An 18,109-nucleotide genomic window follows, 5' to 3' on the forward strand; every position below is an offset into this window, starting at 1 on the left:
ATTAGTACTTTGGATTTTCTTCTGCATCATTTTCAAAGTTTTCTCAAGTTTCTTTGCTTTCTTCGCATTCTCAAAGTTTTCTTTGCTTTAGTGAAAAAAATGTTCTTAATACATAAATAATTAAAAAAATAAACCACAGAACTTTAGGGAAAAAAACAATTCTTCCCCTGAGAAGCGGTTACAGAAGAGGACAGAATCAGCAGAAACATCTGCTTCTGTTACTTCTCCTGCACAGCTGCTCCAAGCCATGAGAGAAAAGTAAGATTATTAACCAATCAAATTAGTAATGAGAAATTCACAATCAGGTAGATGGGTTCAAATATCACCTCTATCACCTAATTAGCTACACAGTATTGGGTAAGTTACTTAATTTTAGTATATTTCTAAAATGGGGTATCTATTTCATAGGGGTTTCTAGAACTAAATGAGAAGCATACAGATTGTTTACCATGGTACCTGGAATGCATGTTCTCAATGTTAGCCATCACCAGTGCTGTAGTGAGATCATTAATTTCATTTAATACGGAAAACACATTTGGTTTATAAATCATTACATTATACCCTCATTCCATTCATTAATAAGTAGAATCATTGACTTATTCCTTGATAGGGAATGTCTACTTCAATTCACCGTATGCCTCAAAAAATGAGATGACACTATTGTAATAAAATCAGTGCCTCAATTTATTTAGCTTTAAACACACCGTATAGAACAAATCATCTACATAAACTGACATTTTCACAGACTACTCATACTTTCCTAACTCAGGATATTCTATGCCCTCTGCCAGGATCAAATGTCCACTCCCCTATTGTTTGCTGGGTAATCACCTATTTTATGTTTCAAAATTTTATTAAAACGTTTTCTCTGTGAGGCTATTCTTGAAGTTTCCTTTCTTTCTTGCGGAACACACTGTATTGTAACTAGTCACAGATCTTCTCTAACGGACAACAATACGTACTTTGGAGGCAAGAGCCAAGTCACAATTATCTCTGTATTCCTGAGGCCTGGCCTATAATAGATATTTGGTAAGTACTTGTAGAATAAATAAATGGACTAAAAGCAGCCTGCACAATGTCACTGAATTGCTTATTACTTTTCTTCACTTCTGAATTTTTTCCCAGGTTTAGTAAATGTTTATTAAACGCCAGACATGTGTTTAGGACTTTAACTTATCTAACAAGGGTGAGGTTTTATTAAATGCCCACATTGAGCTAACTGCTGTGGAGTTACAGTAAAGTATAGAACAGTCCTCCAACTGCCTTCAGATTTAGCAGGCAAGAAATTTAAAACATATACACATGTAACAAATCTATTTAAACAGGTAAGGACCAAACTGCATGATATTACCTTTATCAATTCTGTCGAATATTAGATTAATGTAAGCTAGAGGACCTGGGGAATACTAAATGGTAAAGATGGAATGTGGGGGACTTATACTGAGAGGCAGGCAGGATAGAACCACGTGGGGAAGTGGTAGGTTATTACCTAAAAAAGACCAGAAAAGAGAATGAGTGTGGTATATGAATGAGAGTGAAAAGGACATTAGTGGACTGGGGGCTTGGAGATGCAAAGTCACAGGAAGGTCAGGATGACACTAGATCCAAGATTTAAGAGTCTGTACTTGAAACAGGCCATGAAGAGGCATGGAGCATACTAGAAAAGGCTGTTTTGTGTATCATACTACAGTTTCCCGTTTTCTTTTGTTTTTCCTCAACCTCCCTCAAGTACACTTCAGAGAATGAGCCAGGACTAGTGTCTCTCTGTGGTTTTGCCTGTAGTCAGTCAGGAACCCATGAGAGCTGGTCATCATGAGGTCTCTATGGTTATTATTATAAGTGGTTTTGAAAAATTTATGCTTCTCTATCTTAGTGCAAAAAGGACACAAAAAGCTTGATATGAATGGGAATAACATATACAACAAAAAGTGAGTGTATTGCTAGAACCATCTCCATACTCAAGGTTTGTTTTTGTTTTTGTTTTTTTTGCTTTTCATATAACAAAGTATCAAGTCTCCTAAAACGCCAAGAGAAATATATTAATATTGGCTGCTTATCTTGGAGAGTTGGGCTCAGATTTTATATTAAATTTTAGTGTATGTGCTGCCAAAGCAAGCACTAATATTCAAACAATACTGACAGGTTAATCCTTCATCTTAATTTTTGCTTCATTAAATGGATCATTATTTCAGAGGAGATAGTATAGTGCAGTGTTTAAGAGCATGGACTACCCTACAAAGCCTGATGGCTGGATTTAGAATTTTGGCTCGCCACTTACTAGCTTTGTGACTTTGGGTAAGTGATTTAACTTCTTTGTTTGTGCATTTATAGCATCTTCTACTTTTTATACTATGTATAAAATATAAGTCTATTTTGAGGCAGGTAGGGAAATTTGCACTTTGGAATTCTAATACACAGATGGCTACAAAGGAAAATAGTGATTGCACTGCTGTTAGCTAATCCCTGCCCCAACAATGAAATTTTCATTGTTTCTGAAAGGTCCATTAATGACTCCAGTTTTTGGCAGCTAAGAACTTCTTTTCTTGGCTGTGCAGCACAGCTTGTGGGGTCTCAGTTCCCCAGTCAGCGATCGAACCCCAGGCCCATGGCAGTGAAAGTAGGAGTCTTAACCACTGAACCATGAGGGAATTCCCTGGCAGCTAAGAATTCTAAGAAACATTTAACAATTCTTCAACTTTACAGCTTTAGCAGACAGACTGTGAAATTTTTTTTCACAGCTTTTTAAGAGGGTTCTCATGTGGCTGCTGCTTCCCAGGTGGCTCAATGGCGAAGAACCCTCCTGCCAATACAGGAGACTCAGGTGTGAAGCCTTGGTCAGGAAGATTCCCTGGAGAAGGAAACAGCAACTCACTTCACTATTCTTGCCGGAAAATTCCATGGACAGAAGGAGCCTGACAGGCTACAGTTCTTGGGATCACAAAGACTAAAACACAACTCAATGACTGAGGACTTAAAATGTGGCTGCCATTTTAAATGCCATTAATCAATATATTAGTAAATGCTATGTGTATCTCCCTACTAAATACATAAGATAATCTAAAATGTCAAATTCCCACAATTGTAAAATTCACTGTCACAGAAGCAATCTGATTTACTAACATCTTAATCAATATGTTCAAGTAGAAAATAAACCAAGGGGAAAAACTGCGGGGGGCGGAAACCACAAAACCAGCATACTTCTTTCCAAGAGAAAAGTGATTTTTTTTGGGGGGGGGGGGGGCGGGCGCGCATATCATATGGCATGAGGGATCTTAGATTCCTGACCAGAGATCAAACCTATGGCCCCTGCAGTGGAAACAGAGTCCTAACCACTGGACTCCCAGAAAACGGATTTTTTTACACCATTCACCATGGAACATTTTTCCCAAAGAAGAAGTATGTGTAAAACCCATGGATATGTTACTGAACTGTCTATACTTCGTCTTGGAATCAAGAAAAGATAGATGTCACAGCTGCCTTGATTTCAGAAAGAATACAATAGCAATCACAAACAAAATGGAAGAGTGTACCTGGCTAATGGCTCAGTGGGTAGACACACAAACAACAGGGACAACAGGCCAATTAGGAGTCCCTGACAAAGTTTTGGAAAAGACTCCCCACCTATTTTCTCTAGAAAAGAAAGAACTTTTATGTTCACGATAGGCACTGGTGTATGATTTTTATTGCTAATCCCTCAGTTCAGTCAGCCTGCAAATATACAAATTTAACAGAACACAAATAAAAACTATAAAAATATGATGGTCTAACTCCAAACAAATGCATTTCCTGAGATACTGAAGATATCCAAGTTATGTGTAAAAGTCATGCTTGAGCTATGTTGCAACAGAACTAAACAATGAAAACAGGGAAGGAGCTTTAGGACCATGGAGACTGTTTTTAAATTACTAGTCACATTATCCTTCACTAAGAAATAAAGAGTACCTGTTGCAGTAGTCAACCACAGACTCCCTTGTTGTAAATAAAGCTTCCTCTCCTTTCTTGGCCTTTGCCCACTTTGAATCCAAGAGGCAATCCACTGCTTTAGAAGCTAAAGAAGAAATTAATTATTTTAAGTTTAGTATACAGCAGAACTTGAATCTATCTAAATAATATTCTATAAGGCAAATTTCAACATTCTAGCATTTGAAAATAAAACCAAGTTCAACAGAAAATTTAAGTCTGACACAATCATGACAAATAGCTCAATTTGTGAAACATACTGATAAGCAGCTTTTTAAAGTAATGCTGTGAAATAAATGATAAATAAAAAATATTAACTCAAGCAATATAAATTAATGAGAAAATGTTCTTTAAAAAGTTCAAAATAAATGTAAATATCACTCTTATCAAATAAGCAAAATATAAGACAAACCAAAAATCGTCCTCTACCACAGTTAAGAGAAATTCTGTCTCTAAGCTTTACCCACCAAGGAATAAGTTCTGTGAACAATCTACTGCTGTCACTAGGAAAAGCTAAATAGATGAGATCTGAAAAGAATAGCATGTCTATTTTTCAAACTTTTAATGACTAGCAAAATCATTAATTATAGCACTAAAGAGAATACAAAGCAATTTCTTCTCTATAATGGCAATTCAATCTTAACTGATCAGACAGGCAAACTCAACAACTATTGACTTATCAGTTATGGGGCAATACTACAGATGATATTAGCTTATAATGAAGTTGTTCAGATTATATGAAGAAAAAAAGCTCCCAACTTGGTTCCAACAGACTGGTTTCACACTGAATTCTATGCTGTAGTTTTTTAAAAAAAGTATCATTAAGTACATGTAGGATCTGATAAAAAATTAGTACTGAAAATAAATCTTATTATATTATAAAAATATCTCAAATGTCATTAAAAACTACTTTATTTTTACTATTGACGTTTTTAATCATGAAAGGAAAGAATAGGATAATCATGTGCCATATGCCCCTCACCTAGCTTCACTAATCATTCTTGCAAAGCACTTTTAAAACATCTGCCTATCCCCAAATTAGGTGGTGGCTCAGACGGTTAAGCGTCTGTCTACAATGTGGGAGACCCGGGTTCGGCCCCTGGGTCGGGAAGATCCCCTGGAGAAGGAAATAGCAATCCACTCCAGTACTATTGCCTGGAAAATCCAAAGGACAGAGAAGCCTGATAGGCTACAATCCATGGGGTCGCAGAGAGTCGGACACAACTGAGCGACTTCACTTTCTTTCCTTCTAAAATGTGTACATTAACATAATTTAAATATGAAATCCTACCAATAAAATAATCAACCCGGTGACCCATCATATTGGTGGACTTTGTTGGACAGTTGAATCGAAGAAACTTGGCTACAGCCTTTTCTTCTTTAGATGGTTCACCAACTTCCTGCAAAGTAACAATATTAAATTTAACGTAATCATTTACTTGAGACATTCATACACTGAAGAATAAATTACAGATCTTTTCTGAAAATCTTTTAAAGTGTACTACAGGCCCTTCTTTCAAGCTTTTTCTAGAGCAGACCTGGTAATCTATACAAAAGACAGAACGGAGATTTTAAAAATTACACATCTTTCAAATACAAGTTGACAGGGCCCAAAGTTGCTTCTCTCTTGGCTTCAGCTACAAGGCATTTATTTTGAGTTGTTTTTCCAGCATGGTAACCACTTTGTACCAGTTCATCTTTACCCTTGCTTGGTCTCTCTTTAAAAGCCGTAAGACAATAATTCAAAACATTAAGAGGTTGTCAATAGTGAGTGCCCAAATGCCAAAGTAAGTAGAAACAGGTGCCATAAATAAATGTTAAGTAACAGCCAAAGTTATGTACCCTAAACAAAAGACTAGAGATTGCAGGAGGAGTTCTCAAATTAACCAAAGATAGCTGTCCCAGTGTGGTCCCAGATACAAGATACTACTTGAGATGCTGAAGATTTGTATTCCCTTTCGTTTTAGGGTTACAAATTCTAGATACTTTCAGGGAATCCTTTCTCACTCTGCCTTTAAATGCAATAGACAAGTAAATTATCATCTCATTTAAAACTGACTGGGCTTCCCTGGTGGCTCAGCTGGTAAAGAATCCACCTGCAATGTACAAGACCTAGGTTGGATCCCTGGGTTGGGAAGATCCGCTGGAGAAGAGAATGGCTCCAGTATTCTGGCCTGGAGAATTCCATGGACTGAGAATTCCATGGACTGTATAGTCCAGAGGGTTGCAAAGAATCAGACATGGCTGAGTGACTTTCACTTTAAGAACTGATTAATGGAAGTGAACAAAGAGTTCTGAAAAGGCTGCTTTAATCCTTCCCTGTTTTCTAAAATTTTCCCATTCCTTCTTCCAAATTTTCTACCACTTCATTGTTTATCATTTCCCATCTTGCTGTTATTTCCTTATCTTCTGAACTACTTTTGAGTAGTTAAAAGCAGTGTACTTATTGTCCCCACTCATATACTGAAGAAAATGAGAGCAATTTACATTTGTATATACATCTTGTATTTTTTTTACTTTTAGAAGTTGTCTTACTGCTGTAAGCTACTAATATCAAAATAAAAGCACTGTCTTCACATTTTTAAGCACAATATATAGAGAACTCAAGCAATATTTCTAGCAACGTATAATTTAAATGTGAATGATTTCATGAAGGTCTATTTCTTAAAATGAATAAAGTGCCAAATAACTGTGAAGAATTAACTGCCAAGAATCTAGACTGCTGAGAACAAATAATGCTGAAGACAGTTATCTTTTAGGCAAGACATTCTAATAATACAAAAAAGGAAAAATAAACTATCTAAATCATCTGTATTTACGTCAGTTTTTCCACAAATTTCAAAGAAGTCTGAATTCACTTATGTCTGTGCAAAATAAGGGACAACTAACAAAGTTGCAGCTTTACCATTATCCTGAAGAGGAGTAATCTGTGAGATGAAGGGAAAATCTGTGCCCTTGTTGTTGGGTCACCAGGCAGCTACTTCTTGGATTTCTTCCTTTGCATTTCCCAATTTCTCTGCTTCACACAGCCAATTAACACAGTGCATGATTTTTATACTGTCATACTACCTCATTTGTGGGTTACTATTTGTGACAATAAAAACTAGAAACCCACACATTGTAAATCAACTATAGGCCAATATAAAATAAAAATTGAAAAAAAAAAAAGAAAAACTAAAAACCCAAACCATTCAATCCAAATGAAGACTATATTAAAACCAAATATTTATAAGAATAAAAGACCTTTAGTTTTATATATAAAAATAAATATCACAGAAAAATAGTATCTTAAAAAGCTATAAATTCAAACTTTAACACTACCAAGTTCACTACCATCTACAGTGTTCATAATTATTTAATCTGGGGTCCAGTCCACTCCAGTATCCTGGCCTTGAGAAGTCCATGGACTATACAGTCCGTGGGGTCGCAAGGAGTCGGACAAGACTGAGCAACTTTCACTTTCACAAAATATAGTTGTCACAAGCTAAAAAGTATTCTATATTTTGGTTTTTGAAATCACACTAAAATACATTAGTATACGTAAAATGATAGCATTTAATTATGTCTGACACTGAATTTCTAGAAGCCTTATCTATTAGTAAACAATACTCTGTATGTTCATATACAGCCAAAAAAGTCATACTATATAAGTAGTTGGTAATAATGAGATAGTATAATTGGCTTTATAGAGACCAATACTATTTTATAATCACACCCATATATGTTTAATTTTTCCCTCAGTTAATACATCTGTTGTCAATCTAAAGATTTATCCAATTGACTGATTTGTTACTGGGATATGCTTGATTAAAAATGATATGTGGGGGAATAGAGATAAACGCAAATTGTTCAAACATACACTTACCGAGTTGTTTACCCTAAAATACCATTGGGTGCTACAGTTAATACCAAAAATCTGTTAAGGCACAATACCTACAGTATGTTACAACTATCCAAAACAACAATTGTTATTTTTCAAAATGAGTGGTAGGAAAAATATTTTAGGAGTACAAAATGGGAGCTATGAAAGATCTCTTGGAAGAGGGACCTAGATTCTGAAAAATGAACAAGTTTAGGATAAGCTGAATGAATAGTATAAAAATACTGTGGCTGAAAATGAGTATAAAATTTGGTTTCACTAGAGACAAGTTAGAAAGCATTTTGAGGCTAAGTACATGTAAGTATAATAGGGCTAAATAGTATTCAAAGCATTCTGAGAAATTTTAAATTTACCCTGTAAGTCACAGAAAGTTTTTGACTAGGAGGAGGACATAACGAGAAAAAAAATGACTGAGACACTATTTTGGAGCCTACATGTAGAATGAACTGGGGAATAAATGCATAAGGCAGGGAAACTAGTTAGTGTTCAAGTAGGATGTGACATGATACTCTGGACTAAGAAGGATTTTGAGATTTGAAACATTTCAAGTGTAGAACTGATAGGAAGGACTCAATGATAAAGGATGAATGAAATTAATAAAAGATGTCAAATTTCTAGTTTGATCAACTAAAAGGACAGTTTTTCAATAATAGAATTTCGGAATGAAGGTTATTCTGGGAGGAAACAATCACATCAACTTTAGGCATGACAAGTCTACACTCATACTAACACTCAAACCATTAACTAAACATGGTACCAATCTACTGACTGTTGATACAGGCATCACATGTAAACTATGTTATAAGGAACCAAAAGAAACTGAAAAGTTCACTCTATTATTATACAGTACGGAATCGGATTCTACATGAATCCACAACAGTTTAAAAACCTCATTTTAACAATTAACTTCAAATTCACCAAGCTCTTTTCCACAACTGCAAAAACATACTCAAGTATTCTATCTTCCTTCCCTTCCCCTCCTTGGTAAAGTCACTACTAAGCATGAATAAACAGAAAAGGCCCAGAAAACATGGACTTGAATAATCTCTCTCAACTAGACACAGAGTTCCTTATTCATTGATACTTTCTTAAAGTATCAGTAACTTCCCTAAAACATCTGACTAGAATTCTTAAGATATTTGTACAAAAGAACTGATATCTTCCTTGCTCTTCCTTCAAGTTCAAATCCTTAAAAAACTTCTATTATCTTCTGTGAAGTATGACATGTTCATTTTACCACATGTAACTTATACATATTGTAGGCTGCCTCTAAGAGTTTAGGATTTGTGCCATCTGCTGGGGCTTTGAAGCCAGAAAGATTGTTATTGAAGCATACCAAGATAACATGACTTGGGAAGCTGGTAATACAGAAGAGCCTGCCACAGAATCTTCATTCTCACTGCTCCCCTGCTGCAGGCTAAAACAGTCTTATCTTCTTCCTGTCTATATATACATTACCTTGAGAATATTTTCCTAACTTTTCTAGAAATCTAATGACAAAATTGAAGGTCTTTTGGGAACAGCATCAGCCACTAAAAGAGAGAAACAAGTTTATCAACCCTCCAATGAAGGGAACTTTGTAGCTCAATGAATGAGCCCAAACATCTTGGAATGAGCAAGCAAAGAAGCAATACATTTTGAGGGTAGACTGCCAACCCAAACAACAAGATGCCAGCAGTTGCAACTCACAGTCCAAAATTACAAAAATGGAAAGCTAGGGTAGAACTTTCTTTTTAAATTATTTAACAAATACTATTTTTTATTTCAGAATACATCAACATTAAAAAATACTACAATGAAACTGGGGTTACCATTTCTGCTGCTGCTGCTAAGTCGCTTCAGCCGTGTCTGACTCTGTACGACCCCATGGACAGCAGCCCACCAGGCTCCCCTATCCCTGGGATTCTCCACGCAAGAACACTGAAGTGGGTTGCCATTTCCTTCTCCAATGCATGAAAGTGAAAAGTCAAAGTGAAGTCGCTCAGTCATGTCCGACTCCTAGCGACCCCATGGACTGCAGCCTACCAGGCTCCTCCGTCCATGGGAGTTTCCAGGCAAGGGTACTGGAGTGGGTTGCCACTGCCTTCTCCGTTACCATTTCTAGCTATATATTATTTTAGCCGGTACTTAAAATAACCTTTTTGAGAAAAAAAATTAGATCAAACGTCAGTAAGCCATGGGCTTCAATCTTACAGAATTTTTGACTTAGAATTTCTGCTCCCTCATTCTCCTACCCTCAAAATGATGAAAAAATTTTAAAATCAATTTATTCAACAGAAATAATCTTCAGTTCAGTCGCTCAGTCATGTCCAACTCTTTGCGACCCCATGAATCACAGCACGCCAGGCCTCCCTGTCCATCACCAACTCCCGGAGTTCACTCAGATTCACGTCCATCGAATCAGTGATGGCATCCAGCCATCTCATCTCTGTTGTCCCCTTCTCCTCCTGCCCCCAATCCCTCCCAGCATCAAAGTCTTTTCCAATGAGTCAACTCTTCTCATGAGGTGGCCAAAGTACTGGAGTTTCAGCTTTAGCATCATTCCTTCCAAAGAAATCCCAGGGCTCATCTCCTTCAGAATGGACTGGTTGGATCTCCTTGCAGCCCAAGGGACTCTCAAGAGGGTTCTCCAACACCACAGTTCAAAAGCATCAATTCTTCGCCACTCAGCCTTCTTCACAGTCCAACTCTCACATCCATACATGACTACTGGAAAAACCATAGCCTTGACTAGACGGACCTTTGTTGGCAAAGTAATGTCTCTGCTTTTCAATATGGTATCTAGGTTGGTCATAACTTTTCTTCCAAGGAGTAAGCGTCTCTTAATTTCATGGCTGCAGTCACCATCTGCAGTGATTTTGGAGCCCAAAAAAATAAAGTCTGACACTGTTTCCACTGTTTCCCCATCTATTTCCCATGAAGTGATGGGACCGGATGCCATGATCTTCGTTTTCTGAATGTTGAGCTTTAAGTCAACTTTTTCACTCTCCTCTTTCACTTTCATCAAGAGGCTTTAGGTAATAAATAAGCTTGTTGAATAAACTGAGCAAAATAGATTAGGGCACCAATTGTCAATTTGTATTTTTATACAGGCAGTATTGTCTCAGATGGTAAAGAATTTGCCTGCTATGTGGGAGACCAGGGTTCCATCCCTAGATCAGGAAGATCCCTTGGAGAAGGGCTACCTACTCCAGTATTTCTGTCTGGAGAATGCCATGGACAGAGGAACCTGGTGGGCTACATACAGCCCATGGGGTCGCATAGTCAGACACGACTGAGCGACAAACACTTTCACAAGCAGTGTAAAATATTTGTGAAAATGCAAATAGGTTTCAAGTTAAAATCTGAAAGCCAGAAGAGATCTTAGATAAACCATTTGCTTAAAGTCACATAGTACCTTAAAGGATGGGGATAATGGTAGTATAGTAGTGACTACTGAGGCTTCCAAAAAACCCAATTTGAAAATCCTTTTCAACTCTAAAATTTGATGGTACTAGGATTTTAAGCTAACCTTTCTAGTAAACAGCACTTTGTTAACCTATAAGCATTTATTGTATGTTCCTGAACTTACATGGTTGCATATCTTAGAAAACTAACAATTATTTGTTTTCAAATATTTTATTAATTTGAATTGAGATCCCTTTCACTTGGGAATCTCGAACAAGAAAACTTCCCAATGTAATGTCAATGAACACATAGCTCACTTTTGGTTTTCAGTGGCCAGTAAAGTGAGTCCAAGAAGGAAATGTGACGAAATAGTCCTCTTGCTTCCAACTTTGATGGAATACCAGAAATCTAAAATTAGGCTATCCCAGAAAAAGCATACAGATTAACTACTTTTTAAAACCCCGAACTTGCATGTAGCAATCCTTTCCCCCAACATATAAATTACAATTCAAGGTCCCTAATTCTATTACATGTAGAAATCTTTTGTAAACATGAAACATCAAGTAACAAACAACAGGAAATCGAGTTGATATTACAGAACTTTTTGTCTAAAAGTCTTACAATAGGATTTTTTCTGTAACTTCAACTGTAAACATGGCCACTACATTTGATCTTTTTGTCTAAAGTAATGCCAATATTAGTTTCTGATTCCTTGAGGGAAAAAAAAGGGAGATTGATAAGCTACTGTATATTTTTATTAATCTGCTGAGACTGCATAGTAGTACTCCAAGTAGCATGCCCAAGAGCTCTATAACATTCCTTCCACACAGCACAGCTATATAGAAAAGTTGGAGGATTTGAGAAATGTCATTTATTTTCACTTAGCAGTATAACAACTTGATTTTTAATAATCAGATCCTCACATACTTTGCTAATCCACAATTAAACAATAGTAAGTAAAAAATTTTTTATGGCACTCACAACTCAAAGGTTTATTTACTGAATAGGTAACTGTTAATCTTTCTTCAGCATATCAGAGTGCTTAGCACAAACCAAAAAAAGTTATCCTAAACCCTTCATCCTCAGGGAGGTGGAAAAAGAGAGTTATGTACCAAATACTATTTTCACAGCTTTTATAACCTTTAATAACAAGACATCCACTCATGTATTTTTTCCACCACAACCCGAAGAGGATCTCTTCTCAAGGTAAATATTCCTTCTTATGGATTTGGAAATAGAGGAAAAAAGCTAAGTAATTTGACCAAAGTTACACAGCTAATAATTACTGACACTGGGGTACAAACAGGCACAGTATGGCTCAAGTTTTAGCTCCCAGTCACTACCACTGCTATACCAGTTTTTAATCTTTTTGCTTAATATGAGATCACAGTTGAAATAGAGCAGCTATTCAAAGTAAATTAATATCACCTTTGTGACCACAGTAAAGAACAGTTGAAATTAAAAAAAAAGTTTATTTAGGGCCATAAAATGTACCGTATGTGTAAATATAAGAAATTCAGTAAGTATTAATTTGACAACTTCAATACAAATTCTAATAAAAATATTATGTATCCACAACTGACCAATAACATTAAATTTTGAAAGACTAGGAATAGTAATAATTATAAACTTCTTTCACAATAAACTTAAGCCTTGGTTTTATGACTTGTCTGAACTTGGGGGAGGGGGCAGGATTTGTCTCATTTTGGTCCCCTTCTGTACTCTATTTGAAACTACTTTCTTATTTCTTCCCAATTCCAAAATTCCAGATTTACTGATCACATGTTTTTTTCCCCTAGTACTTCAGACTTTTAAGGATAATTTTAACTTGCATACCTAAATCACCCATGGTGTAAGTGATAAACTTTTTTTAAACAGGGAAATAAAACATCAGACAGAAAGTCATTCTAAACAATGAAATAGTAAGGAACAGAAAGAAAATGAGTGTAACAATTTGTGATTAGCATATTAACAATTTACAACATGCCCAATTTATGATGACATATGAAGGTTCCTAGGCATATAAACTAACAAGCAGACACACATCCTGAATCTAAGATGTTCCACATGTTTAATCCTCTCAGCAGAGAGCATGAACAACAGAGGAAAATTGTAGGGAAGAAATACACAGATGACAGGCCTGTGGAATGAGGGAGGGATGCTATGTAGGTTATGAGGATGACACACTGCCATGTCAAACGTTCCTGGGCGCGACCCGCTCGTTGCAGTACCCGCTCGTTGAGAGTTTTATTTACACTGTGTCGCTGAAAGAAAGCCACAAAGCTTCAACTGGACGCTTACGTTCATAATAAAAAGGAGAAAGGAGGGTACTAGCAAACGAACACCTGGATACGCAGTTCGCCGCCTGGGCCTCGGGACAGCTGACCAAATCCCGCTCACTCCCACCTCCTACGGTCCTTCTATCCGCGCACAAAGAACGGGTAGCTTTAGGTCAGTCCTCCACGTTCTACCCTAGTTACCGTGGCCTCAATTTCGGGACAGCTAAGGCGAAAAGATGGGCTGGAGAAGGGAGGGGAGGAGCTCGAGAGGGTCGATGTCTGTGCTCGGAGGGCGCTGACCTCCCAGCACAGGCCCAGGCCGGCGCCTCCACCGGAACCTTGAACTGACGGCCGCGCCTCCACGGCCGATTCCGAGCGCAGCTCCTGCTGCCTTCCGCTGCAGCCCCAGCACCTCCGCTGTCTCCAACGCCGCCCTTCCTCAGGCCCCTCACAACGACGCAGCCCACAACCTGCGGCCTCGCGGTGGAACCCCACCCCACCTCGTCCTCGATTTCGCTCGCCCTTCCCGGGAGTTTTCCCAGCATCTTCCACTTCCGAGCGCCCTAAAGCCCCCTACCCAAGGGTTCGGCTTTGCTACCTGAATCCGCTTCTTGTGTCGCCTGCGTTCCGCCATGTTGGCCGCTCCGCCCGGTTCCCTCTGACGTGGACCGAGGCGGGGGGCGGTGGAAACCTCGCGAGAGCGCGCCGCGGGACCCGTTATGTAACCTGGCGGCTGGCGCCGGGGGAGGAAGGAAGCTGGTGAGTGACCGGCATCGGCCGCTCCGACCCTGGATATACTTTTTCTCCCGTCTTTCTTCGGCTCCTTTTTTTGCAGGAACTGGAAATCGCTGGGACCAGAAGGAAGTTAATCAGTGGGTCAAAGAGCTGGAGGACTGGAAAGAGTCCTCTTCACTAGACATCTGACTCACCTGGAAAGCTGTTAAAATACAGATTCCGGGGCCCCACCCCTCGGAGTCAGTCGGTTTGGGGTGGAGCTTTTCCCCTAGGATTTACTGGGACCTGTGGAATTCGGACACGACTGAAGTGACATGGCATAGCAGTGGATGGAATTCTAGACAGTCTTTGTGATACTTCCTTTTTTGCTAGTGAGCCCTGCCCTATCCATACCCCATTTGTAAATTCTACTCCCATTTTGAAGGTGGGAAAACTGAGACAGCGGAGGTGCAGCGATACGAACTGGTTTATCTAAGGCTCCACGGTTAGTAAATGGCACATCCTAGACTGAAGCCCAATTATCTTTCCCCATACAATGTAGAGAGTAGTTGGGCTCATCTGACACAAACTTTGGATTCCGAATTCCATTTTCCACGTTGCTTCTCAAAACGCTCTTTTAGAATTCAAGAGTCAGAACTCAGGGAGGTACGAGGAACTAATAAGATAAATAGAGAACATCTAAGAAGTTGAAATTAAGAAGATCGCAGGGTACCTGGGAGACTAGTTATAACTATTGTTATTTTGAGTGAGTGAGTTCAGCCGCTCAGTCGTGTCTGACTCTTCGCGACCCCATGGACTGCAGCAGGCCAGGCTTCCCTGTCTATCACCCACTCCCGGAGCTTACTCAAATTCATGTCCATCCAGTCGGTGATGCCGTCCAACCATCTCATCCTCTGTCCTCCCCTTCTCCTCTTGCCTTCAAGCTTTCCCAGCATAAGGGTCTTTTCCAATGAGTCAGTTCTTCATATGAGGTGGCCAAAGTATTGGAGTTTCAGCTTCAGCATCCAGTCCTTCCAATGAATATTCAGGACTGATTTCCTTTAGGATGGACTGGTCGGATCTCCTTGCAGTCCAAGGGACTCTCAAGAGTCTTCTCCAACACCACAGTTGAAAAGCATCAATTCTTGATGCTCAGTTTTCTTTGTAGCCCAACTCTCACATTCATACATGACTATTGAAAAAACCATAGCTTTGACTAGACGGATCTTTGTTGGCAAAGTAATGTCTCTGCTTTTGAGTATGCTGTCTAGGTTGGTCATAGCTTTTCTTCCAAGGAGTAAGCGTCTTTTAATTTCATGGCTGCAGTCACCATCTGCAGTGATTTTGGAGCCCCCTCAAAAATAAAGTCTGTCACTGTTTCCATTGTTTCCCCTTCTGTTTGCCATGAAATGATGGGACCAGATGCCATGACCTTAGTTTTCTGAATGTTGAGTTTTAAGTCAGCTTTTTCACTTTCATCAAGAGGCTCTTTATTTCTTCTTTGCTTTCTTCTGTAAGGGTGGTGTCATCATTGTTATTTTAGAGTTGCCCAGATAAAGAGAATGGGCTTAAATTGCTAGTAAGTGTTTCTAGATAGAAATTCTCGTGACTTTAATGGAGGTTTTAAAGCATTTTAAATAGTAGAAAATTGGAAAAATGTAGAAAAGCAAGATGAAGGAAATAAAAATCCCTAATGCTACCACTCAAAAATCTGTTATCATTTTAGTTTATTTTTTTCTAGTATTTATACTTTGTGTGTACTTATATATTTCTCCCTTTCCTCCAATTGAGATCATATTGCATAATATGCCTTTTTCACTTAATGTTATGTTGAACATATATCATTAAAAAATTATCTGTTTTCCATAGTATGTATGTAATAAGGTGAATAGTGGCATCTTGATGCCTATTCTTTTATAAAATAAGATAGCTGAAGTTCATTTTTGAACTATGAAATTCTGCACTCCAGAAACAGTATCAACAAGTCCTTTGGTTCCTTTTCCATCTATAATCTAGAATCAAGGTATGTATAGTCAGGGAGGGGTGAAGGAAAAAGTGATTCTTACTGATTAACCCAAAACAATACAATATGAAATGTGTTTATTTCCTTCAGGCCTCCCCACCCAGAATCAGGGTAGATCTGTTTTGTACTGTTGTATTTGGAGAATGGGCTTCCCAGGTGGCTCAGTGATAAAGAATCCACCTGCCAATGCAGGAGACACAAGAGACTCAGGTTCAAACACTTTGGTTTCTACCTCCACCATCCATTAATAATTCACGTCAAATTCGATAGCTTCTTTTGCAGCATCATATTAAGGATTTGACAATATTGACCATGCACTTAATTTATGCTCCTTCTTTGGCATTTGTGATATTGGGTTCTTCCTTCTTGTTTCTCTTTTGACTCCTCTCTCTTTACCTAGCTTGTCAATGTTCATGGTCACCATGCTTCCACGTTCATCTTCTTCCTTTTTCTCTATACATTCTGGAGATTCTTTTACATTTTAATAGCTTAATTCCAAAATACTGCATAAATGTATATTTCTAACTGTCTTCTATATATCTCCAATTAATGGCCAACTAGAAATCACCATTTCCCTGGCAAAATCTGTCCGTTTTACTGTATTTTTAAACTTATAACTGCATCACTGTTCACTTAATCACTCATGCTAGAAACCTCCAAGGAAGTTATCCCAACCGGTCAGTCAACAATCCTGTTGAGTCTACAGCTGAGATGTTTGGAATCTTCCCTTCCTCATCTTTCCTACTGCCATTGCTTTGATCAAGTCTTTATCACTTCCTACCTGAACTGTTGTTGCAAAAGCCTCCTAATCATTCCCCCCAATTCCACCCTCTCTATACTCTATAGACTATCTTCTGTTCATTGTTAACTGCCCCCTGCCCATTCTCCCCAGTTGTGTATAGCAACATTAAGAATGACTAAGTTTACAGTTATAACCCAAATGTCACGTTCTGGGTCTAACATCCACTTAATATCTATATAAAAATAGCTCAAACATTCTTATCATCACCCCATTATATCTTTGATGGTGGTAGTGGTGAGTTTTCTCCTGTTGCTCTGATTTCCTTTTGAATTTGCAATCTCATTCCTGTCACTTGGCTTTTATTTCTTTCCCAAATGAAGGATATTGCCTCTTTCCCTTTCTTTTGTCAAAGCAAAACTGCTGTTTACCCCTTGACTCTCACTTCTTCTCCCCAGGGCTGTCTCTGAAACTCAGAATTTCTCTTGCCATATGGAGTAGAGAATTTGATGTCTTTACTCTTTATAAGATTCCTTTGGATACATAAATATAAAAACTCATTACCATGCTCTGCTAAGCAAAGAGTTCTGTAATTTGATACCCTCACTGGAGGACTGATGAATAGGTGAGGACTTGAAGAATTCAGTTTCCTGGGAGCTACCATCCCAGGAAGTAGAAGGGAATAAATAGTATGTAAATGTGTATTCCCATGGATCAGGGATATGCAAACTGGACACTGATACATTTAGGTTTTTGTTTTAAATAACACTTCCTCTGGGTCCATTTGGTATGTTAAGTATATATGTATGACTAAACTGAAAAGAAAAAAATTGTAGGGAAGCATAGCAAATAATGGCCAGATCTTCTGGGGCATTGTTTTCATAAAAGCACTTTAATATATGTTAACTGATAATGTCAGTGACTTAATGCTGTTATCACAAAGAAAAAATTTAATATAAATATGTTTAAATCAAAGTAAAATATGATAAACCTAATTCCAATCCCAAAGAAAGGCAATGCCAAAGAATGCTCAAACTACCGCACAATTGCACTCATCTCACACGCTAGTAAAGTAATGCTCAAAATTCTCCAAGCCAGGCTTCAGCAATACGTGAACCGTGAACTGC

At 38.1% G+C, this 18,109-nt stretch overlaps 1 protein-coding gene across 1 annotated transcript in view; it reads right to left on the reverse strand.

Annotated features, from left to right (window-relative positions):
* The window catches only part of SEC62 (SEC62 homolog, preprotein translocation factor), a 32,160-nt gene extending 18,001 nt beyond the window's left edge, over window positions 1-14,159 (reverse strand). Inside the window, exons 1-3 of the mRNA XM_052641305.1 lie at window positions 14,105-14,159; window positions 5,252-5,360; window positions 3,943-4,048 (exon numbers count right to left, since the gene is read on the reverse strand). Of these exons, the coding sequence (XP_052497265.1) occupies window positions 3,943-4,048; window positions 5,252-5,360; window positions 14,105-14,140 (251 nt within the window). The 5' untranslated portion in view covers window positions 14,141-14,159. The remainder of the gene's footprint in view (window positions 1-3,942; window positions 4,049-5,251; window positions 5,361-14,104) is intronic.
* Between the last annotated feature and the right edge of the window lie 3,950 nt (window positions 14,160-18,109).

This window comes from Budorcas taxicolor, chromosome 1 (genome assembly GCF_023091745.1).
Source record: "Budorcas taxicolor isolate Tak-1 chromosome 1, Takin1.1, whole genome shotgun sequence".
Classification (NCBI taxonomy): domain Eukaryota; kingdom Metazoa; phylum Chordata; class Mammalia; order Artiodactyla; family Bovidae; genus Budorcas; species Budorcas taxicolor.